At 30.3% G+C, this 26,019-nt stretch overlaps 3 protein-coding genes across 3 annotated transcripts in view; 2 read left to right on the forward strand and 1 right to left on the reverse strand.

Annotated features, from left to right (window-relative positions):
• The window catches only part of LOC114343276 (sphingomyelin phosphodiesterase-like), a 239,938-nt gene that overhangs the window by 196,015 nt on the left and 17,904 nt on the right, over nucleotides 1-26,019 (forward strand). The window contains exons 11-12 of the mRNA XM_050641444.1: nucleotides 676-828; nucleotides 883-992. Coding sequence (XP_050497401.1) covers nucleotides 676-828; nucleotides 883-992 — 263 coding nt within the window. The remainder of the gene's footprint in view (nucleotides 1-675; nucleotides 829-882; nucleotides 993-26,019) is intronic.
• LOC126878619 (putative nuclease HARBI1) lies at nucleotides 17,582-21,932 on the forward strand. The gene is made up of 4 exons (XM_050641446.1): nucleotides 17,582-18,731; nucleotides 18,795-19,081; nucleotides 19,150-19,347; nucleotides 20,280-21,932. Exons 1-4 carry the CDS (start codon nucleotides 18,442-18,444, stop codon nucleotides 20,654-20,656), a joined length of 1,152 nt encoding a protein of 383 aa, XP_050497403.1. The 5' UTR covers nucleotides 17,582-18,441; the 3' UTR covers nucleotides 20,657-21,932.
• On the reverse strand, nucleotides 22,457-24,997 carry LOC126878620 (myb/SANT-like DNA-binding domain-containing protein 4). The gene is made up of 3 exons (XM_050641447.1): nucleotides 24,316-24,997; nucleotides 24,143-24,259; nucleotides 22,457-22,830 (listed from the first exon to the last, which is right to left on the reverse strand). Exons 1-3 carry the CDS (start codon nucleotides 24,725-24,727, stop codon nucleotides 22,490-22,492), a joined length of 870 nt encoding a protein of 289 aa, XP_050497404.1. The 5' UTR covers nucleotides 24,728-24,997; the 3' UTR covers nucleotides 22,457-22,489.

Below are 26,019 nucleotides of genomic sequence, written 5' to 3' on the forward strand. Positions count from 1 at the left end.
GTTTTGGGCTGTCTATCTTCTTCATCTTCTTCTTCTTCTTTCTTGTATGTAGGCTTTAAAGCCTGTTTCTTCTTCAATATTAGCCTCCTAAATTGTTTAAGTTATCGCACCATCTTTTTCTTGGTCTGCCAATACTTCTTCGTCCATTTGGTGACTTATCTCGTGCTATTCGTACTATCCTATCCTCTGCCATTTTACTAATGTGTTCGTTCCACTCCTGTTTCCGTTTTGTCACCCCTCCATTTATGTCATCGACATTGCATGATCTTCTTATGTTTTCGCTTCTCTCCCTATCCAACAGACTTTTCCCTGATATTCGTCGGAGTATTTTCATCTCTGTTGTTTCTAGTAGTCGTCTCGTTTTAGATGTGTCAGGTCTTGTCTCCGCCGTGTATGTCAATATAGGTCTAATTGCTGCTTTATAGATTCTTGCTTTTGTGTCTTGTGTTAGGTGTAGGTGTAGGATAATACCTACATCAATAATATTATTAAAATGTATACTGTATGATGAAATTAATATTTTGTATCTGTTTATTATGTTATGTTTTTCTTTAGCACTTTCTCACTTTTTGTAATTTTTTTTCTATACTTTGTTATGCTGATAACCCTAGTGGTTAAAGCAAAATAAAAAAAATATTGTATGTATCATTTTTAACAATTAAATTTTTATTGTAGGGCACATCCCACCTGGTAGTTCAGATTGCTTAAAAGCGTGGTCAACAAACTTCTACTCTATTGTAGATCGTTTTAAAGATATCATTAGAGCTCAATTCTATGGTCATAGCCACGCTGATGAGTTCGAATTGTTTTATGAAACAGAAAATTACAGTAAGTTATTAAAATAAATGGTTATATGTTTAATAAAAATGCTTTAATTTACAGGTAAACCAATTAACGTAGCCTACTTAGGTCCATCGATAACAACATACGAAAATCATAACCCAGGTTATAGGATTTACTATATTGAAGGAGATTTTAGTCATTCTAACAGGGTACGTGATATAATAATAGTTTTTATATTTAATGAATCATTCATAACTGCTATTTTCTTCACAAATTTCTTCATTTTTTCAATTTTCTCTTTCCAGTCCAGTATTTCTAATAACCTAATTGTAGCTTTTATATCTTCTAACCATTTCTTTTTGGATCTATCTTCTTCTCCCACCACAATTTTCTATTTATGTCTATGAAAGTATTTTCAGTAAAGATGCACCAACCTAGACATCCTCTAGAGTCGCATTTTCAAACCTGCTTGGCTGATTATATTACTAGATAACTTCTCTATTCGTTCTTGTTCATGTATCATCATTATTTTTGGTTCCACCCCATATCCTGGATAAACTTTTTCTATTCCATTTTCCCATCTTTATACATCTTTATAACAAAAAGGTAGTCTATAAATTAAATCACATATTCTGAAACCAAAAATAGTTCGATTGAACCTTACTTAACTTAGTACAAATGTGCATGCAAAAAAAGTTACAGCCCTTTGAAGTTACAAAATGAAAATCAATTTTTTTCAATATATCGAAAACTGTTAGAGATTTTATATTGAAAATGAACATGTGGCATTCTTATGGCAGGATCATCTTTAAAAAAATAACAGTGAAATTTGTGCACCCCATAAAAATTTTATGTGAGTTTGGTTCCCTTAAACCCCCCAAATATTTGTGTACATTCGAATTAAATTATTATTGTTAAATTATTATTACTTTTTCGATAAGCCAGTTTTTATCGAGATATGGCTTATTTTTTAATGTTTCAAAAATTTGAGTGTCTAACAAAGTATAAATCATAAATAAATTTTCATATTATTACCATGTCTCTAGAATCTTAATTAACCATTTACAAATATGTGGTGGGTTTTCTCGATATTTCTCGATAAAATAATGCGTATCTGGATAAAAACTGGCTTATCGAAAAAGTACTAAGAGACAAAAAAGTTTTAAAATCATTTTGTTTAACTAATGGTACCAAAATAATAATTTAATTGAGACGTACACAAACATTTGGGAGGGGGCAGGGCCTATTTTATCACTAGGCCAATGAGGCCGCTGCCTCGGGCCCGCATTTTAATGGGGCCCAAAAAGATCACCAAAAGAAAATTATTGCAAAAACAAAATAAATTTTCAAAATTATTTCATTTTACGAACAGGTAACGAAATGATAAATGATAACCATAAGAGTTATATTCATAAACCATAAACCGTTCTTATCATAAAACTGCAATAAGAGTAGGTAGATTGCCTTGTCGGCATCAATAACAATAAGTAAAATTTATACACCACTCCGAAGGATTAACAAGAGGTATTGTCATAATATTGATTCAAAATGCATTTTTAAATTGAATATTTATTTTGATGTTTGATGCCGTTTTTTGCAAAGATAAGGTATTGTTTGCTTGTATTAGTTTTCAGTCCCGTGTTTTTTAAGTTAGTTCAGCTAATCATTAGAACATTAAACATTAATCATTAGTAGTTTTATTAAATTTCTTTACACTTATTTTATTTTTCTTAACTAAGTAATCGTTTGGTTATTATCAAGAGTTGCAAACGTTTAGTAGCAGTGAAAACTGAAAAAAGCAAAAATTAAGAGAACAGAAACGGCTGGTATAAAAAGATGCAATATCATCATATTTTACACCCCATAATAGTGCGCAAAAACGAAGTTCGTCCTCCCATCCTGTTCTTCTTCTTCTTCTTCTACGGCACTACAGCCCAAATTGAGCCTTGGCGTCCTTTATTTTTGCCTCCACCCTTGTTTGTCTGTGGCTGCTCTTCTCCATACACGGACTCCAAAAATAGTTGCATCGCTGCTCACTGTGTCTTAACAGCGCATTCTTGGCTTTCCAACCGGTTTCTTTCCCTGCATCCTAGTGTTCAGTGCTCCTTTTATAGCCTATCCTCTCCAATTCTGATCACATGTCCGGCACATTGCAATCTTTGTATTTCCATTAAGTCTGACAGGGGTGTTTCCTTATAAAGTTTATAAAGCTCGTTGTTGTATCAAATTCTGAAGATTTCGTTTTCCCTCACAGGTCCTGGTATTTTTCTCAGTACTTTCCTTTCGAATGTGTCGAGTTTGTTTTTGGATGTTACTTTCAGGACCCATGCTTTACTGGCATAGCATGATATTGGTCGAATTAAGGTTTTATAGATTTTCATCTTTGTATTTCGGTAGACACTTTTAGACCGATGAGAGGGGACAAAATAAGCTTTATTTGTTTGCGTTATTCTCTTCCTTATTTCTCCATCTTCTAATCAGTCGGCATATATTTCTACTCCCAAGTATATAAACTTTCCAACCGTTTCAATGTCATCTTCATGTATATTGTTTTGTGGGACTATATTTCTTCTCGTCTGTATCATTATTTTTGTTTTTTCTGTGTTAATTTCCAGACCTAGCCTTTTCGTTTGCGTTTTTAACTCTGCGTATGTTTCCTGTGCTCCAGTTCTACTCATAATATGAATACCATCGGCACAATCGGCCAGTTGAACGGTTCTGTTCAGTAGGTTTTCTCGTCCAGTTTGTATTTGCCTAACCAGATACTCCAGGTCCAGGTTAAGCAATTTTGGGGCCAACCCATCTCCCTGCTTCAATCCCTGCGAGATTTTGAGAAAGTCTGTCCGGTAGTTGTGTACTCAAAGCCACAATGGATAAAATACACCTGCCTGAATTTCATCCATTTTGGCTTTAATGAGTCTAATTAGCTTGCGTTTTATTGACAATACCAATTCAGCCAATTTTTGTTAGTTAGTTATCTTTATTCTAAAAAATCACAAATTTACAATAAATATAATTTTAACAAAAATATTTGTACAAGAACAATATGTGATTTTAGCCTAAGCGTTGGAACCGTCTAGATCATTAAAATTTATTAAAAAGAATTCATCCAGACTATAAAAAACATATTGACCTAACAATTTTTTAATTTTTTTTTAAACTTACATATTGAAAGTACTTTAATCCCAGTGGGCAAATGGTTGTATACTTTAATACCGGAGTACAATGGACCATTTCGAGTACGTCTATAATTATAATTGGGAAGAATTATATCTTGCCTGCGTGTATTGTGATTGCGTATATCAGAAGGTTTTAACAATTCATGTCGTTTTCTATGTATAAGTAGAGACATCTTATAAATATAAATATTAATGAGCGTCATTATTCCATGATCTTTGAAGAGAGGTCTACATGAAGTTCTATTTGCTAAGTTGAATAGTGCTCGAATTGCTCGTTTTTGAGCCACAAATGTGGATTCTGCTGTGCTAGCCACGCCCCAAAATTCCACACCATATTGCATAATACTTTGAAATTGAGCAAAATAGACTATTTTTGCCACACTAAAATTTGTATTTTGTCTAATTGCTCTCATGGCATATGTAGCTCTGCTGAGGGTTTTATTAAGTTCAGTTATGTGGTAACTCCAATCAAGTTTGCTGTCTATGTTTATGCCTAAAAATTTAATTGTATGACAAGAAGTAATGCTTTCTTGATCTACTTTAATAACAACATCTTCCACATTTTGATACAAATTAAAACGGATACTTTGTGTTTTACTAATATTTAGAACCAATTTATTGGCGAGAAACCAGTCTGATATCTCTTCAACTGTAGTAGCGGCACAGGATGTTAATGTATCAGAACTATCGCCTTTAATTACTATACTCGTATCATCTGCAAAAAGTGAAAATGTGGTATTCGGGAAACTAGCTACAAAGTTATTGATATAGATAAGAAACAGTGTTGGACCTAAAACAGACCCTTGTGGAACTCCACACTGAACTTCTGCGAAATTTGAATAGGATGCTTCCCAGCTACTATCAGAATTATTTATTCTAACACACATTTTTCTGTGTGATAGGTGATAGGTATGTCTGAAACCATTTATGTGGTGTACCTCTAATGCGGTAGTAGTAGATCTTGTCCAGTAGTATTTGATGGTCTACGCAATCGAATGCTTTCGATAAATCACAGAAAATACCAAGAAGATGGTGTTTTGCTTCCAAGATTTTATGCACATTTTCGATTAGAGAAAATGCTGCGTCTGTAGTACTCATATCAGATCTAAAGCCATATTGAGAAGTTGTTAGAATTTTATGTTTATTTAAAAAAAGAAGTAATTGTTTATTTACGCACCATTCTAATAGTTTTGAAAGGGACGGTAATAGAGACACTCCGCGATAGTTCTCCATATTACACCTATCACCTTTTTTATGTACAGGAATAACTACCGATTTTTTAAAACATTTAGGAAATATTCCGTTTTCAAGAGACAAATTAAAAAGAAAAACTACAGGCCTACAAAGGGTATCAATATTTTTTGTTACAAGGGTAATTGGAATTTTGTCAAGCCCCGCGGATTTCTTTGGTTTTTGTGACAAAATGTACTCCCTGACATCAGTTTCTATTAAAGGTCCAAAAAACAATGAACTTACATTATTTGCCGGTAAACTCTGCAAATAGTTATCACTAGATTTTTTACTTTTGATATTAGGAATAATACTTGATGCAATGTGCTGAAAATAAGATTTAAATTCTTCTGTAACTTCAGTTGGATTTGTGATATCAATATCATCTTTTTTAATAGATATATCTTTCTTAGCTGTTGTGTTTCTTTTGTTAAAATGTGAAATTAAATCCCATGTCGCTTTAGATTTATTATTTGAGGAGTTGATTATACCGTGGAAGTACTTATTTTTTGCCTCTTTAATTATTTGTTGTAACCATCGACAATACGTTTTAATGTAGTTTTTTATGGTAATATTATTTGTATATTTTTTTAGTTGTAATAAGAATCTTTTGTTTTTTGACGATACTTTTATTCCGGGAGTTAACCAACCTTTAAAATTTCTTTTGTTATGTATTTTTTACGTTTAGTCGGGAACGCGTATTCGAAGCCCGAACCAATTTTTTCATTAAAAACATTATAAGCTACTTCCACATCTGATATTTCATATACATCATTAAAGTCGCACTGACGAAGATACTCAAGAAATTTTAATTTATTAGTTTGACAAAAGGATCTAATCAGATGATATTGATTATTAGCATCAGCTTTATCCACACTTATGGCTAAAATTTGAGCTTTGTGATCAGACACTCCTACTTCAAATGTAGACCCCTCAAATAATAGTTTAGGATTCAAATTAACACAAATATTATCTATTCGTGTAGCAGGCGTTATTGTTACTCTAGTAGGTTCTAAAATAGTTGGTATTAAATTATACATTGTCAATATGTTTTCAAAATCAAAAACATTCCTATTCTTACAATCTAAGTCTATATTAAAATCGCCGCAAATTATATAATTGTAATTTCTGTATTTTAAATACAGTTCACTTAACAAATCGCACAACACATTAAAAAATATTTGCAAATCTCCCGAGGGGGTCTATAAATACAAGAAATTACTAATTTTAAATTATGATTGTTTACAACGGTAAATTCAATTTTGTTATCTACTGAAACAGTTTCTAAATTAACAACTGGACTAAAATCAAACTTTTTATTAGAAAAAACGGCCGCTCCACCATGGGAATCCGTTTTCCTAGAATATTTCTTTATTAATTGATAGTCCTCTAAAGAGTAAAAGTCAAATTCTCCCTCTTGCATCCAATGCTCTGTGAAACAGATCACGTCAATACAGTTTTCTGAACTATAATCGTCAATAAAAATATTTACGTCATCAACTTTATTGCGAATTGAATGAACATTAAGATGCATTAATGAGAATTTTTGCGAACATTGTTCAGTTGAATTCGGATTTAGCTCCGTATTCCACTTCTCAAACTGTAGTTTTTTGAAGACGATGATGAATTTTGTTGTTGCTGTGATGAAATTGGTTTTTCAGAATCGTCGAATTTTTGCTTAATCTCTGTCAAAAACATTTTTTTGTTGTCCACTATTATATAATTATGTCGAATAAAAGCCGTTGCACCAGAATCTTTAATTTTCTTCAAGTAAGGGACCAGTTGTTTTCTTTCTTCTATCGTTTTTTTACTAAACTGCTCTGATACACTATAACTGGTGTCTTTTAATTTCCTAGCATTTCTCATAATTTGATATTTTTTTTGAATTGAATTAAATCTTATAACTGTCGGTCGATCTCTGCGTTCTTTTTTATAGCCAATCCTATAGACATCCTGTATATCACGTTCTTGCAACTTGACTTCCATTTTCTCATTAACTACGATAATACCTCTTCTATAATTGCGTCTTGGTTTATAAAAAGATTTTCTTTCAGTCCATATACAACTATATTGTTTTTATTTTGATTATTTTCCAGATATACTATTTTATTTTCAAGTTGACTGACCTTTAATTTCAATTCATCGTTTTCTTGTCGCATTAGTTCCATGCCAGTTTTTATTGAATGGATATCAGATTTCATTTCTTCTATTGTTTGAATTAGTTTATCAAGTTTTTGCTCCATTGTAGTTTTAAACATTAAAAAAAATTAGAACAACATCACGATGAATTCACATACAAAAATAAACGTTTGGTGTACTTACATGTACCTTGTATTTTATGTTTATTATACGTGTTCAATCAACAGTGTCTAGACTACTACTCCTACTACTACAATATATAGTACAATCGGAAAAATGAAACAATACCCATGAACGAACATATAAAACACGCTGTATTTTCCTGTCACCGTGTCACAAAGAAAATTGCCCAGAGCAAGTACATGTAATAATAATTATTACATGTACTTGCGCTGGCCAATTTTTTGTATGACACGGTGACAGGAAAATACAGCGTGTTTTATATGTTCGTTCATGGGTACTCTTTCATTTTTCCTACTGTAGGTATAGTCTATTCCTTTTGACTGAGTCGTATGCCTGTTTGAAGTCTACAAATACGTTGTGAATATCAATGTCATGTTCCCATGATTTGCTCAAGACCTGCTTGACTGTAAATATTTGATCCATTGTCGATCTTCCCCTTCTGAAACTATCCAATAGTATTTTTTGCTAGTGGTTGGATCTGCTGGTTTATAATATACTTACGTGAGCACTTTATTATGCTGTACATAGTAGAGAAATTCCACGGTAGTTTTTGCACTTTAAGCAATTAAACAATGTTTAATTGTTTAAATATAAATTTTATTTATTGTTAGATAATAAAAATTTAAATTTTTGGTGCAACCATATTTCTATTAAATAATTAATACATTTTAAAAAAGTTATTATTATTATTACTAGGTATTAAATTTTTTTACGGGCCCGAAAATTGTGTAGTGCCTCGGGCCTAATTTGAAGTAAAATAGGCTCTGGGAGGGTGGGGTTTAAAGGAATAAAGGAAACACTTTTATTTTTTTTAATGTTCCTGCCATAAGAATGCCACATGTTTATTGAAGTTATACTTCTTTATGCGCGATTGAGATTGAGGGTGAATTTATATTGATCTGCGCGCATGCGCACACCGACAGTATGGTATTAGTCGTTATACGAGCTCTGATTGGGTGTTGAAATGATCTGTCAATAATAAATAATTGTTCAATATGAAGGTAAACAAATGTATAATATATTAGTTTTATTGTTGCGAGGACAGAAACAAAAAAGTTTATAATTGTAGTGACATTTAAATAGTTTTTAAAAGCAACAGGTACGTAATAATTGTAAATGTATCATAGATACCTACCTATTTGAACCTACCAAAATACATAGTATGTAATACTTTTATTTACATAATTTGATTACCATCAAAATTTCTATCAATCTTCACCTAATATATTGTTTTCTTACTCTATGTTTTGTTGTATTTTTTCAATTCTAAATCATTTCAATTCAAAATCAAAATAATTTAATTTAATTCAAAAATGTCAAAAGCTTAATCCCTTTAGTTAGTCGATCTTCGCACATAATGACACATTGCCTCCGTGGCGAAGCGTTTAAGGCGAATGAACCCCAATATACCAACTGCGCTGATAGCTGGTTCGAATCCCAATAAAAACTTTTATTTTTTTATTTTTTTTATACATTTTATGATTGTAAGTATATTTATTATATAATTTTATTTTCAGAAAATACGTATTTAGTTAAAAAAATTTCCGACAATTAATGTTCAGAAATCATTTGTGGCATTTTTAATGTATTTGTGTGTGTTTTATTCTTTTATTATTTTAATTTTTGGCACTGTTTTAATAAAAATGTTTGAGAAGTAGTAAGTATAAATTAGTTTAATATTTAAATAAAATATAAATAAAAAGTATATTAATTTGGTTTAAATCATCTAATAGAAGTATAACTTCTTACGTGCGTACAAAGTACACACACATTCTGTTTTCAATAAAAAATCTCTAATAGTTTCCGATATATTCGAAAAAATCGATTTTCATTTTGTAATTTCGAAGGGCTGTAACTTTTTTGTATGCACGTTTGTACTAAGCTGTTAGGTTCGATCGAAATATTTTTGGTCCCAGAATATGTGATTTAATTTATGACCTTCCTTTTTGCTACACCCTGTATATTCTTTCAGTTTTCTCAGGTGTCACTATCCTCCTTAGCGATAGTTGAATTAGTGTCTCTAGATATTAACTTAGACGGCGACATGTTATTTAGTTTTCCCATGCCTTTGCTTCATTTACAGTTCTTTTCTATATTTATTGTTATCAGTTGTATTTGTTACCGTCACTCCAATATTAAAATTAGTTAACCTTTCGAAACAACACTCTTTGTTTCTGTTCTTCTTCTTATTAGGCCAGCTCCTTTTGAAGATTGGCCGTCCAAATGGCAATTGTGGTTGTGGAAACTACAATACGAAATATTTTTGCATGAGTGTTTAAACCAGCTCTTAGGTCCTTTTACCATGAATTCTGGCGTCTTCATACTGACCTTGTACTCTACTTCGGTGTCAATGAAATACGCAGTACTTATCTCCCTGAATACATTTTCGAAGGAAATTAGTATTTTTTCTATTTACAAGTCCATTGTCCAACTTTACTATTATTCCAGTCGTCAGACACAAAAATGCCAAAAAGAGAATAGACCGATCAAATAAAATTACAATACATGTAAATCAAAATGTAACTCCGTACAGGTTGGAATAAATTTTTTATCAAAGTTTAGGTCCAAACAAAAGATATTTTTAAAAAAGTATATGATTCATATGAGGGGATCATTGTTTAAATAAATAAAAAAATGGGTAATTTTTTGCACAAAATTTACTTTTTTAACTGCTGCGGTAATTCTTATTTTTATTAAGGATTTTGCAATTTTTTTCTGCAAAGATGAAGAAACAGTCTCTTATATCAGACTTACTAAATTAAATTTGACCCTTAATTTATTTAAATAATTGTAAATCAAAATTAAAAAACAAATTTCCAAAAAAATGTTATTTGCAATATAAATAGGCACTATAAAATATTTTAATGTTGTTCTGAAGCTATTTCCTTGTGGCATTTTTATGATTAATTATTTATATGGGAAATAAGCCACAATTAAAATGAAAAAAATAATTTTATTAACGTTTCGACGCCCAAATCGGGTGCCGTTGTCAAAATACAAAATATTACTAAAATAAACTAAAGTGTTGTTGCTAAGAAAAAAAATTCTTCTAATAATTTATTTAATCTCACTCATTTATATTGGCAATTCAGACATATATTATACATTTTAAAGTAGAAGACTTTAAAATGATATTGCCAATATTTATGAGTTGCGTTCCTGGGACGACTTACTGAAAGATAGTTCATTCGATTACATGAAATTAACCCCAACTCAAGAATATCCGTCATAAAAAATTATAGCATGTGAATGTCTTTAAAAAGACAACCAAATGCAACGACAGTAAAATTCTCGCGTTAGAGACTTCATAGTAAATCACAAGGGAAAACCAGGAAAAACCTGTGATACTATCCCGACATCGTAAGTATTTGGTCTTACATTAATTTACTCTCAAAAAATAATACCAAATTCTGACTTGTAACATGTTTAAATTATAAATAATATTAATAATACTAGATATATAAGTAATACTAAAATATAAAATATGTACTAGCTCGATATTATTGACTTACTAATCTTGGTATTTTCTTTCTATTGACTTCCTCTTTCAGTATGGGTAACCACATCCTACTGCATTCTACCGAGGAATTTGCGACACAATTGGTTTCATTTAGCATAATTAGAGCCGCTTCTTTGATTTTTCTCTTTTTACTATCTGATTCTTTCAGGACTATACTTGAATCTCTCCACTGAACTCTATGTTCATTATCCCATGCGTGTTGACATATTTGAGATCTCTCAAATTCTCTATTTTTAATATAAGATTGATGTTCATTTATTCTAACGTCTAATGGTCTTGATGTCTCACCTAAATAAAATTGTTCGCATTCACAAGGTATTTTATAAATGCAATTCTTTGTTCTTTCTTGATCATTGTTAGGTTTAGTTTTAGATAGAATAGATCTCAATGTGTTTGTTGTTTTGAATGTTGTTGAAATGTTGAATTTATTTCCTATTGTTTTAAGTTTCTCGGATAGTCCTTTTATATATGGTATTGATATTTTCCTCGTATTATTTCTGGTGAATGTTGTAGGATCCCGTTCTAAGTTGTTCTGTTCCATTCGATCCAATCTTGACAATTCCTTATTTATAAACGATAAAGGATAATCATTTTTTAATAAAACAGATGTTAACAATTGTTTTTCTGCTAAAAAGGAATTTTCGTTAGAACAAGTAATTTTGGCTCTATCATATAAGGATTTAATGATTCCCTTTTTAACGTTGATGTTGTGATTTGACTTGTAATTGAGATATCTGTTGGTGTGTGTTGGTTTTCTATACACTTGAGTCTCATATCCAATATCCTTCTTTGAGATCAAAACATCGAGGAAAGGTAGGCTGTTATTGTATTCCTTTTCCATTGTAAATTTTATTGTCTCTTCTTGATCGTTTATAATATTCAGGAACGTATCCAACAATTCTGATCTATGAGGCCATATTGAAAACACATCATCTACATATCTCCACCATACTGTGGGTTTTAAATTTTGTTTAAAAATAATATTAGTTTCGAAATCCTCCATAAATATATTAGCCAATAATGGAGATAAAGAAGAGCCCATTGCTAGACCAAAATTTTGTTTATAGAATTCATTGTTTAGTTGAAAATAGGTATTATGGGTACATAATGTCAATAACTCCATTATAGCTGATACATTTAGTCTTGTCCTAGTTGCCAATGTATTATCATTCTCTAATTTCGTTTTGATTATGTTTAAAGTTTTATCTAATGGTACATTTGTAAATAAACTGTTTATGTCAAAACTTACTAAAATATTATTTGGATTAAATTCAATAGTTGATAATTTGTTTAAAAAATGTTTTGTATTTTTTATAAAAGTGTCATCATTATTAGCAAATGGTTTTAGAATGTTTAATAAGAATTTTGATAGTTCACTACAAGGAGAATTGATGGTACTACAAATGGGTCTAAGTGGTATGTTCGCTTTATGAATTTTCGGCACTCCATAAAAATGTGGTGTCTTACTGTAGTGAGGTGTCATTAATTTTTAATTAATTAAAATTAATGACACCTCACTACAGTAAGACACCACATTTTTATGGAGTGCCGAAAATTCATAAAGCGAACATACCACTTAGACCCATTTGTAGTACCATCAATTCTCCTTGTAGTGAACTATCAAAATTCTTATTAAACATTCTAAAACCATTTGCTAATAATGATGACACTTTTATAAAAAATACAAAACATTTTTTAAACAAATTATCAACTATTGAATTTAATCCAAATAATATTTTAGTAAGTTTTGACATAAACAGTTTATTTACAAATGTACCATTAGATAAAACTTTAAACATAATCAAAACGAAATTAGAGAATGATAATACATTGGCAACTAGGACAAGACTAAATGTATCAGCTATAATGGAGTTATTGACATTATGTACCCATAATACCTATTTTCAACTAAACAATGAATTCTATAAACAAAATTTTGGTCTAGCAATGGGCTCTTCTTTATCTCCATTATTGGCTAATATATTTATGGAGGATTTCGAAACTAATATTATTTTTAAACAAAATTTAAAACCCACAGTATGGTGGAGATATGTAGATGATGTGTTTTCAATATGGCCTCATAGATCAGAATTGTTGGATACGTTCCTGAATATTATAAACGATCAAGAAGAGACAATAAAATTTACAATGGAAAAGGAATACAATAACAGCCTACCTTTCCTCGATGTTTTGATCTCAAAGAAGGATATTGGATATGAGACTCAAGTGTATAGAAAACCAACACACACCAACAGATATCTCAATTACAAATCAAATCACAACATCAACGTTAAAAAGGGAATCATTAAATCCTTATATGATAGAGCCAAAATTACTTGTTCTAACGAAAATTCCTTTTTAGCAGAAAAACAATTGTTAACATCTGTTTTATTAAAAAATGATTATCCTTTATCGTTTATAAATAAGGAATTGTCAAGATTGGATCGAATGGAACAGAACAACTTAGAACGGGATCCTACAACATTCACCAGAAATAATACGAGGAAAATATCAATACCATATATAAAAGGACTATCCGAGAAACTTAAAACAATAGGAAATAAATTCAACATTTCAACAACATTCAAAACAACAAACACATTGAGATCTATTCTATCTAAAACTAAACCTAACAATGATCAAGAAAGAACAAAGAATTGCATTTATAAAATACCTTGTGAATGCGAACAATTTTATTTAGGTGAGACATCAAGACCATTAGACGTTAGAATAAATGAACATCAATCTTATATTAAAAATAGAGAATTTGAGAGATCTCAAATATGTCAACACGCATGGGATAATGAACATAGAGTTCAGTGGAGAGATTCAAGTATAGTCCTGAAAGAATCAGATAGTAAAAAGAGAAAAATCAAAGAAGCGGCTCTAATTATGCTAAATGAAACCAATTGTGTCGCAAATTCCTCGGTAGAATGCAGTAGGATGTGGTTACCCATACTGAAAGAGGAAGTCAATAGAAAGAAAATACCAAGATTAGTAAGTCAATAATATCGAGCTAGTACATATTTTATATTTTAGTATTACTTATATATCTAGTATTATTAATATTATTTATAATTTAAACATGTTACAAGTCAGAATTTGGTATTATTTTTTGAGAGTAAATTAATGTAAGACCAAATACTTACGATGTCGGGATAGTATCACAGGTTTTTCCTGGTTTTCCCTTGTGATTTACTATGAAGTCTCTAACGCGAGAATTTTACTGTCGTTGCATTTGGTTGTCTTTTTAAAGACATATCACATGCTATAATTTTTTATGACGGATATTCTTGAGTTGGGGTTAATTTCATGTAATCGAATGAACTATCTTTCAGTAAGTCGTCCCAGGAACGCAACTCATAAATATTGGCAATATCATTTTAAAGTCTTCTACTTTAAAATTTATAATATATGTCTGAATTGCCAATATAAATGAGTGAGATTAAATAAATTATTAGAAGAATTTTTTTGCTTAGCAACAACACTTTAGTTTATTTTAGTAATATTTTGTATTTTGACAACGGCACCCGATTTGGGCGTCGAAACGTTAATAAAATTATTTTTTTCATTTTAATTGTGGCTTATTTCCCATATAAATAATTAATCATAAAATATTTTGTTTTGCAGAAAAAGTTGCGCTATGATATCACTATAAATTGAAAAAGAAATTGGTTGATAAATATTGAGTAGTTTATGAGATATTTAATTTGTTTATAAAAAATTACCATTTTTTCAATCGCAAAAACGCGGTTGTTACCGATAGAGTATACAAGTTTTTAAGGTCTCATTTGTTTTGCTTTTATGCATATTTTCTATAAATGTATTGACAATTCAAAATTTCTATTAAACACCCCTCCAAAATGGCGTCTGAAAATTGTTGTAATTTGTTTAAAACTTATTTTTTTAATATCATCGCCGGGATTAAAAATTTTGAAATTATTTTTCGTTATTCGTATTATTGGTAATTTTTGACATATCCACAAAAGAATAAAAATTTTCTAGGAGCCTTTTTGACCGAGATAGCTTTTCCCAGTTTAAAAATTCATAATTTGTTTATTTATCAATATTGACATTTAAAAGTACGTGAGTACATTTATTAACCTTAATACTTAACAACGTCATTTATACACATAATAAAAATTGTAGAATATTTTTAAAAATGATGATATTCGTTGCACCTTAAATTATGAAATCTTTTTGTCTGAAAATTGGCGGAGGAGTAGTTTCCAATATCTCCGTTAATGGGCCAATTTCAATGGTTGCTTTTAATTTGGGCTAGCATATAAAAATAATAGCATCTGCATGACCCTTTTTGCCATAAATAATCATTAACTAGTTATAAACAATTTTTTTCAAATTTTTTTTCTCTAGTATTTTGATAAATAAAAGTTGGCACGGTATTGAGCGGTATTGCTTGGAAATAGTCCAAAGTAATAAGGATTTTTTCGGTACACTCAAAGATCCAGGTAGCTGACTACTTTTTTAGTTATTGTAGACCTATAGGAAGAAAACCTACCTGTTTCCTGCCTAGAGTTCGCATCCGTTCTTTTAATTATTAACAATTTACTGCAAAAATCGCGATTTTTTCGATTTTTTGCACTCCATTCAAAAGCTAAATAGTTGACATAAAATTACAAAATTCAGTTTTTTAGAACATTGAAAAACCTTCAAAATGCCGATTTTTGAAAGTTAAAAAGTTACTTTGTTCCTACGCAAACTGCAAAATAAGTGAAAATCATTATTTGTTAATAACTTTTACTAAAACTACCTTAAACTTTAGTGTTTCACCCAAAGTTGGTTACTGGCGCACTTAACAAACCTTCAAATTTGAGACTGATCCATTAATTAGTTTAAGAGTTATTATATTTGTTTATCCCAGAGACCTTTATTTTGCAATAAGATAAGACATAAAATAATGAAGATAGGGCAATTCTGAGTATGCCAAATGAAGAGTGATAGTATCAAAATGTATTAAAAAAACAGTCTAATTTGTTTAAACAATTCGTGAAAAAATATTTTTTTTTACAAAAATCTATTTTTTTAATCATAGTATCATTAATGATCATAGAAAAAGTTAAATTACACTTTAATAAATAAATGATTTTTATTAGATAATTATTTATTGAAGATAATTTATTTTTTAAAGTATACCTTAACTTTTTCTATGATTAATAACGATAGTATGATTAAAATCATGGATTTTTGGAAAAAAGTTATTTTTTCAAAAATTGTTTAAACAAATTAGACTGTTTATTAATTAATAAATGTCTAGACAAATTGCATATTTTTGTAATGTACAGAAAAATTACATACAAATTAAAAAAAGAACAATCAAAATATATTCAGTAGATCCCGAGATATAGAAAATGATAGTAGTTTTAAGTTGCCTTTTTTAGTTTTTAAACTTGTGCATTTGTCGGCTCCCAGCTCCCCCTTCACTAACCACGACTAGCCAGCAATTGAACTACATTTTTAAAAATTCGTGTAAAATACCAGCTTTTCTAATATGTAAAATGATTTTTTCTACGAGAAATATTTTTAATGTTATTCTAAATGTTTATAAACTACAAAATTTCACAAATTTGGCATTAGGATTTTTGACTATATCAGATAATTTTTTTATCTTTTTTTTAGTACATTTTGATAGCATCAGTTTTTTACTTTCATTTGGCATACGCAGAATTGCCCTGTCTTCATTATTTTCTGTCTTATGTTATTGCAAAATAAAGTTCTCTGGGATAAACAATTAGGATAACTCTTAAACTAATTAATGGATCGGTCTCAAATTTTAAGGGTTTGTTAAGTACCCTAATACCCAACTTTGGGTGAAACACTAAATTTCTAAGGTAGTTTTAGTAAAAGTTATTAACAAATAACGATTTTCACTTATTTTGCAGTTTGCGTAGCAACAAATTAACTTTTTAACTTTCAAAAATCGGCATTTTGAAGGTTTTTCAATGTTCTAAAAAACTGAATTTTGTAATTTTATGTCAACTATTTAGCTTTTGAATGGAGTGCAAAAAATCGAAAAAATCGCGATTTTTGCACTAAATTGTTAATAATTAAAAACGGACGCGAACTCAGGAAACAGGTAGGTTTTCTTCCTATAGGTCTACAATAACTAAAAAAGTAGTCAGCCCCCTGGATCTTTGAGTGTCCCGAACATGGTCATTTCTAGCTTATTAGACTGGAGTAAAAGGACATACCGAAGTTGTAGAGGTGATTGGGCGAATGACAGCTTGCATGTACATTGAAAAGATTTTAGAAGATCATGTTTTGTCATTTACCAGCCATATTGGATATAACAGATTCGTGCTGATGCACGATAACGCACGTCCTCATGTAACTAGAATAGTAAATATTTACCTTGATAAGATTCAATTTAAAAATTATATTGGCCACAATATAGCCCATATTAGATTTAAATCGATCGAGCATTTATATGAGACTGCATCGAAAACATCGCATTCGGAAAAGAAATTATATTCCTATCTTCTAATTGGGAGGGCTAAGGATTAGTGTGCCTACGGGCATAAATGAAAAAAGATATATATTTTGTATTCTCTAAGAGTTAGATATTAATATCTAAAAAGTTTTATGTTCATTCTTAACAAAGGTTCTGAGAAAAAAAATCTTGAAAACATGCTTATTTTTGGTCTTCTAAAGTGTACTAGTACCTTAACATGAGAATTTCAAAATATTCAATATTTTTCCATGTCCATGAGTGTGTATGTTACCGGCCAAACCCGATTTCAGAACAAACTAGTATGACCTAGGCCAAACTAGTTGTTTTGGCCTAGGCCATTTTATTAATATGAAGAATATTAAAATTTTAAAAAATATGAAGAATTGGAATTAGGTTTTATAAGTTTAAAGTTAATAGTTTTCGAAATATTTACGCCCGGTTCCACCAACGAGATTTAAGTGAAAATTTGATCTTAAGAAATAATTTTTACTTAAGTCCGTTGAATTTCGTTCCACCAACTAAAAATATTTACTTAAGTCCAAATATTTTTGCTTAAACTTAAGTCCCCTACTACGACGACTTAAGCGAAAATTTTAACTTGGGAGAGTCATGTTTTGACAAAAAGTGAGGTTAAATTTCGTGTTGTTGATGTTCTGTTCTAAGTTCGAACTCGTATTTTTTCAATCCAATATATTTTTATATTATTTTTTGTAAATTCTACCGTAGTCTATAATATTATAAAGTAGTAGTATAGAATAGTGTTAATAGTTTATAGTGTATAATATAGTGTGCATATAGTATAATAGTTTAGTGTATAATATAGTGTATGTAGTAGAGGTTTTTGTGTTCCTAGTATTTTTATATTTTTTTGTTGTAAACTGCAGTGCTAGGTATAGGTTTTTGTGTATAAATAGAATATTGTGTGCGATTTTTTAAAAATGGATCTGGACGGTTTGGATGCATTTGATGAGTACAATCAGATGGAAAATCAGTTGAATCAAGTGGATGCTGAAGATTTATTTGATGAGTACAATGAAATGGAAAATCAATTGAATCAAGTAGATGAAGTGGATAACATGGTTGTTAGAATCCCGAGACAATTCAAGCGAACAAGCTATTTTGAGACATATACTGAAAAAGACTTTTTTGAAAGATTTCGATTATCGAAAAACAGTGCATTTGAAGTATTGTCTCAAATAGAAGAACATTTGCAGTTTACTAGTGCCAGGTAAGGCAAATGTAAAATTTAATAACTTTTAAGGCTTTAAAATAAAATTTTTGTTTGTTTCAGAAATAAATGTTTAAGTCCAATGAATCAATTTTTAATTTGCCTAAGAGCATATGCCACTGGAGGACACTTATTGAGCATAAGTGACATTTTTGGACCTTCGAAGTCATCTGTTTGTAGGATTGTTCAACGGGTTACCCCCTTAATAGCATCACTGAGACCTCGCTACATCCACTTGCCCAATAATATAGAGGAAGTTCGTGAGCAACAGGCTAAATGGTACGAAATGAGAGGGTTCCCAAGAGTGATTGGATGCATTGATGGCAGTCAAATAAAAATAACATCACCTGGTAAGATTGTGTATTTGGAAAGTCACTTAACTACTGCATATAACTATAATGTTGCTATTTTGTTAAAGGGGGCAATGATGCAGAGATTTACAGAAACAGAAAAGGCTACTTCAGCATCAATATTCAAGCGGTATGCTCAGCTGATGGTCTTTTCCAAAGTATAACAGCACGATGGCCTGGATCTGCCCACGACCAAACAATTCTTAATAATTCAGTTGTGAAACAAAGATTTATGAGAGGAGATTTTGCAAATGGAGTTTTATTAGGTGAGCATCTTATATTACAAAAAAAAAGCTGAAAATGCGAGCATTATCATAATGAAAACTTTGTTTATTTACGTATTTAAATTTAAATATGGAAAATTGTTATTATGAAAAGTTGTTTAGAATTAAAAACTATGTTTTAATGTGCAATTATATCATTCTAATTTAAATGTTGTGAGCTATAAAGGTATATACTTACCTCGTATAAAATTAATAAAATTTGATATTATCGTCGGCATAGAGACACAAAAATCTAACTACATTTCACATTTTGAAGTTCAATCTACGAAATTGAACTTACTTTAGTGAGTTTCGTAACTCCTCACTGGGGTTTTAGGTGTTCAGAAACAGGTGTCACTCAAAAGAAATCATTAAGGTAAGTTCAGTGGTGTAGATATCTCAAAACGAGACAAAATGTAGTTACATTTCTGTGTCACTAAGCCGACATTATGATGGTTGCAGCATAAATACCTATTAGACCACGAAGAGCTTTTTATGAAGAATAACTTTTCTTCATCAAATTAAAAATAAAAGAGATAAATGAAAATGATATTGGTATCTGTATCGATAATTTGAGAAAAATCTTCAAATATTTTTTTCCATTAGAAGGATGTAATAATTGTAATTGCATATATCAGAACATAATTTTTTATTCCAAACAACATTTCATAATAACAAATTTCAATATTGTGAAATAAATAAAGATACTTTACTCTTTCGTGAAATTCATATTTTTTGACATACCTACCTTGTGTAATATAGATACAATTTGATATCTGATGGACTATACATACTTACAATCTGTATTGGATTCCACTGGTGAATGATCACTGAAATTAATATTGAGTGATGTTTGTCTGTAATAAATTCAATAATCACACATTTTCCTCACCTACATGTAACTAATAATCAGTATTAAATTACAATATTTTTAGGGGATGGTGGTTACACATGCACCAACTTTTTATTAACTCCTCTCAGAGATCCACAAACAGATGCAGAAAGGAGGTATAATCAAGCTCATATAGGAACAAGGGTAAAAGTGGAACAACTGTTTGGTGTTTGGAAGCGGAGATTTCCTATTATGGCATATGGATGCCGATTAAGCATGAGAACTGTATTACCTATTATTGTTGCTACAGCTTGTCTGCATAATGTAGCAGTCAGGCAAGGCGAACCACAACCTCCAGCTAATGATGATATTGGTGAATATATTGTGATGGATGACAATAATTACATTGTTCCAGCAGGAAACCGTAATAATGATCATGTTAGACGACTTTTTATTGAAAACTATTTTGCTCCACCTTAATCATCATCATTGTCTTTGCTTATCCCTACATGCAGTTTTCTTAAACCTTTTTTCTCGAGCTTGTCTCCACTGTTCCAGTTTTTGCTCTAAGTCTCTTTCACTATTTCCTACTAACACAACATCATCAGCATACATTAAGTATCATGGAATGTTACCCTGTAGTTTTGCTGTTATCTGGTCCAAAACTAATGAGAATAAATAAGAACTAAGCACCGAGCCTTGGTGCAATCCTACTATCACGTGACATGTATCAATCTCTCCCACACCTGTCCTAACACTAATTGTTACTCCCTCATACATATCTCTCACAATCTTTATAGCCACTTTACATGATGCAAGTAATTGCGAAATTTATTGCACAAGTTCTTGCAGCAAGAACTTCTGCAATAAGCTGCAACTACTTTCTGCAATAAAGTGATTACACGGGGCAAGTAATTGCATAAACTGACATGAAATGGACAGAAACTTTGACATACCATTTTTAGGTTAAGTTGCAGCTTTTCTGTGCAATTCGCGTATGACACGATACAATTTCTATTGCTGAAAGAAATTGTGCAATTAGTTGCATCGTGTAAAGTGGGGCTATTACATATTCACCAGGGACTCCTTTGTTATTGAGTGCCCATCACAGAATCTCTCGACGTACTAATATAAATATATGCTTTCTCAAGATCAATGAATACCATATTAGCGTTTGTTTCTTTATTCCTGTATTTTTCCATCGATTGCCTTATAATGAAAATTGCATCTCTTGTTGATCTGCCCCGCATACTTTCAAACTTAGTTACTTTGAATGCTATTACGTTTGAAGATGTTTTTTTGTTATATTAATTTTTTGGTTGTATGTAAATAAATATAAAAGTTGTCTTAATCATTGTTTATTATATTTTATAAAATAATTGATTAATTCTTAAAATATTTAGAATTATTATACTTTGTATCAAATAAACCTAGTTTAAACCAAAAAACCTGGATTTTTTGGAAAAAAACCTTGGTTGAAAATCTTGATTTCAGAAAGGCAACTTTTGATTAATATTTAAACAAACTTTTACTCATGTAACTACTATTTTGCATTTGAATCAATTTGTAGATATTTTTTTATAACAAGTTTGTCCATTCATAGTCAGATGTATAATTAGTTATTAGAAAAATGTGTTGTTTTTTAACAAGAATAATTTTTAGTTAGGTACTCAAATTATCTTGAGAACGACCAATAAACGTGAAAAATTGTTAATATTTATTATATTTTAATCTCCATATTAAACTATTTATCATGGCCTATGATTTTTTTCTGAACATAGTAAAATAAAATTTAAAATTGAGTTTACTTGTTTGTTTTTTTACAAAAAGATATAGATTAAAAACAATAAAAAATCTCTGAAAAACTAAAAAAAAAATTTTGGGGGCTTGGGACAGACAAGGGTTAGGGCTAACATTTTGGGCTGAAATTTGAAATTGAGGGTTCATAGGCTACCCATCACCAGAAAACAGCCAGGGAGATCAACATTTTTAAATTTTGGTTTTTTCGGAATACCCTATTGTTTACTGTATTAGTTTTTATGTACTTTAAGGCTTTGACATCTTTGAAAATAGATTAGCTGATAAGCTGTGTAGACAAAAAAAGAGAAAAACCTAAACAAACAATTAATGGACATGGAAATAAACTAGAGAAAACACAAAGAAAATGAATGGAGGGGTTTGCTAATGGAGGCGGGTCTCAAATTGGTCTGTAGTGCCATAAGATGGATAAATAAATAAACAAGATGATCTTAACTACAATGTGTCAGCAGATAACAGAAATAATAATCTAATAATCACTTTTTATTTTAATATCTATGTACATTTTTTTTTAATTTCCCTTTCTAGAGCGTCATTCTCCAGCTCAAGTTTTCTTTTTTTTTGTAACAAAATGTCCACTTCAGCTTGTTTTTCCTTGAGCTGGAGAGCTTGGAGTTGCCCTTGAAATAATCGTTCTTGTTTCCTCATTTCCACCTTCTCCTTCAGTTCCTCAATCTGGCTACTCAGAAACTGGGCCTTCAATTCATCTAGTTTTGGTGGAACTGCGGGTTCGACATATGGTGGCGTAACCTTAGTTTGTGAATTAATTTTTTGTCGCTTTGACAAAGGCTGGTACTCGGATGAATTGTTGCTTCTGGAAGTACCTGGTTGTGAATCTGAAAAAGATACAAATATTTAATAAACCCTCTAATCATTATGACCGTCTGTAGACGGTGTCCAATTTTTTATAGTTAAATTCAGAATTGTCAATACCTGTAGCTTAAATGGCATTGTTTGTTTTTAACTCGTTCGCTGCCAGAGTGTTTTGTATGGATTTTACGTTCAGGAAATTTACGTCACCCTTATTAAGAAATTTGTGGAAATGTGTCTCTTACATGAAAATGAAAAAAAATTTCTCAGTCATATTAACCGAGCTGGCCTATGGGAAAGCTAATTTCTCAGTCATATTGATCGAGACAGCAGCGAACAAGTTAAAATGATCTTATAGGTGTACATTGATAAGCGTTTGAACATTCGTTGACATCCCGTTTAGCAAGTACAAGCAGTTACTTTGAGCCAACCGTCAAGGTGGGCATATAAATTATTGTAATTTGATGAGAATTTTCATATAAGTGAAAAGTGGTTTATAACGTCTATATTTTCCTAAAAAGTTTACTGTAGGTATACCATAAATTCTATTTTTTGAATGTATTATTGATTTTCGAAAATTAAATAAGCTACTATAATTTTTACCATTATAATTGATGACCATCTACAGACAGTCATAACAGTTTAGGTACGTAAAGTTTTTTTGTAACATATTTTTTTGGAGCAAATTTATTATTCATTTACAATTAATAAACATTGTTAATCCCAAATCATGATTTCCAATGTTTATACATTGTAAATTATGATTTGGGAGTGCTCCTAGTAGCATTTAACGGGTCTTGGTTTGTTTATTTCTACTGCATCATGTAAATTTAGTATAGATAGTGGCATGGAGTATGTTTATAAAGTGTTCAAATTATTTCGTAATGAACGTGTGAGCATATATAACGTATTTATTAAAGAATACATTGAATTATTTATTGTAAATTCATGTAACTCATATTTGGTCAGAAAAAACGCTTATTGCCTAATGGGCAGATTGCAGATCTCTCAAGGAGTTAATAAAAAAATATATTTGGTTAAATAAATAAATAAAAATAAATGATTTTTTCAATTATTGACAACTATTGATAGTTAGACGTTATACTATTGATAAATATCGAGTATGGCCACTATCAATAGTTCTCCACCACTACTAGTAATTTTATTGATTTTCATAACAGAGGCAACTCTCTACTTTTACAATATTTTTTTGTATGGCAAGACAAATGTGTATATTAAGCATATTTTTAGTTTAATAAATCCTTATTTCATTAGAGTGGCTTAAGTGGCCTGACATTGCAATATTTGCAGTTCTATAATGTTTAGAATGGTACTTACCGTTGCAAATCACTGTTACCTCCTTGCAATTTAAAATATTATCTGTTTTTGGTTTTATTACAGATGCAACATATCCAGAACTAATCTGTGTATATTCTGTGTTTTGATTTTCTGTCTCTGAAAAGAAGAAAATTTTAAGTAACATGAATTTTGGAATACTGAAGATAACATACCTAATATTATAGGAAGATTTTGCTCCAATAAAATTTCATCGTCAAATTCATTGTCTAAACCACTGACAGTTTTTGCATTGATTATATCGAGAACATTTTCGTCTGGCTCATTCTGTGGCTGGAATGGCCCTCCTCCTGTTCCCAATCTATTTATTTTTAGGCTCGCTGCCGCCTGCCTTTCTAGTTGCTTGATATTGGCCCAATACTTCTTTAATTGGTCCTTTGTTCTGAAGGTGTTTAAACCTTTTGAATTAAATTCAAAATGAATTTGCTCCCATGTATGTTCTTTATCTTTTGGAGATACACCATTGGTTTTTTTACTTTCAATTACTTCCCTATACTTAGATACTAAAAAGATTAGCTCTTCCTTTTCTTGGGCAGAGAAGTTTACCCTTTTGCTGGTTCTCTCCATAATCAATATACTTTTAATACTGTTACTAGAACCTAACTTTTAAAAACTAATATTTACACTAGCAACTAATTAACACTAAACTATTATATTTTAAATTTAAACTCACAACTAAAATAAGAATAAACTAATTAATGACTATAAACTCTAAACTATTATATAAACATTAATATTAAATTATCAAGTAAACTAAATTCGAAACAACAAAGGACAAAGGAGCAAGCAAAAGTACAATATCATAACAAATATTGAAATGACATTGATTATAGACAGAAGACAGCATGACATGACGCAATTTTTCTTCTTTTTTGGTGTTTTCGCATTACTAACTGTCGAATTTTCTTCTTTTTTGTGTTTCTGCATTAAAAACGTGTCAATAGGTTAAGAATTTTTGACCGTTTTGAAAAGTTGGTATCTCTGATAATTTAAGTTTTTTCTTGGCTAAGTTAAGTAAAAACTTGTATGGTGGAACGCAAATTTTAACTAAGAAATTTTTTTGACTAAGCAAAACTTACGTAAGATTTTACTTAGATCACCTTGGTGGAACCGAGCGCGAGCGTTACACTTTTATTGTGAAAAATGGTAGGTAATACTTAAAGGGCTGTGGATTAGGTTTCTAAGGTACTAGATTTAAATAACGTTTTTCTAGTATAGTGTTATTTTTAAATAAATGAATATCTTTAACATATGGCCATTGAATATACAGTGTGATCAATATTTGCAAATACAAAATTTTCTCATTTTTTTTTAAATGGAGCACCCTGTATATTAGATTCTGCACCATACAGATGTCATTATTTTTATATGCTACTCCAAATTAAAGAAAAAACATTGAAATTGGCCCACTATTAACGGAGATATTGCAAACAACTCCTCCACCAATGTTCAGGCAAAAATTTTTCATTTGACATAAGGTCGCTCATTATTTTTCACAATATTCTACAATTTTTACTGTATGTGTAAATGTCATTGTTAATTAGTAGGGTTAATAGAGATGTATTCACGTACTTTTAAATGTTAATATCGATTAATAAACAAATTATGCATTTTTATTTATTTATTAAGCGCAACAGGCCTTGTAGGCCTAGGGCTAAAATGTTTACATTTCTGATTACATAAATAATATACTAAATAACTTAATATAACTTACATAACTTATCAAACTTATAAATTTTATTTAATTACACTTCAGTCTTTTTATACACTCCTTCACCACCTCTCCATCTCCTTCTGTCCAATGCTAGTTCTTCCCATCTCTCAATGTTACTTTTCTTCAAGTCTTCATACACACTGTC

This window comes from Diabrotica virgifera, chromosome 10 (assembly GCF_917563875.1).
Source record: "Diabrotica virgifera virgifera chromosome 10, PGI_DIABVI_V3a".
In the NCBI taxonomy this organism is placed as follows: Eukaryota; Metazoa; Arthropoda; class Insecta; order Coleoptera; family Chrysomelidae; genus Diabrotica; species Diabrotica virgifera.

What these genes read in the sequence shown, in the direction of transcription:
- LOC126878619 (XM_050641446.1), top strand. Translation starts at nt 18,442, where the DNA reads ATGGATCTGGACGGTTTGGATGCATTTGATGAGTACAATCAGATGGAA. An exon ending in AATAAAAATAACATCACCTG is followed by an intron (nt 19,082 to 19,149) that starts GTAAGATTGTGT and finishes ATTTTGTTAAAG; the next exon opens with GGGGCAATGATGCAGAGATT. An exon ending in TGCAAATGGAGTTTTATTAG is followed by an intron (nt 19,348 to 20,279) that starts GTGAGCATCTTA and finishes CAATATTTTTAG; the next exon opens with GGGATGGTGGTTACACATGC.
- LOC126878620 (XM_050641447.1), bottom strand. Translation starts at nt 24,727, where the DNA reads ATGGAGAGAACCAGCAAAAGGGTAAACTTCTCTGCCCAAGAAAAGGAA. An exon ending in AAATCTTCCTATAATATTAG is followed by an intron (nt 24,260 to 24,315) that starts GTATGTTATCTT and finishes TCTTCTTTTCAG; the next exon opens with AGACAGAAAATCAAAACACA. An exon ending in GGTAACAGTGATTTGCAACG is followed by an intron (nt 22,831 to 24,142) that starts GTAAGTACCATT and finishes TATCTTTTTCAG; the next exon opens with ATTCACAACCAGGTACTTCC.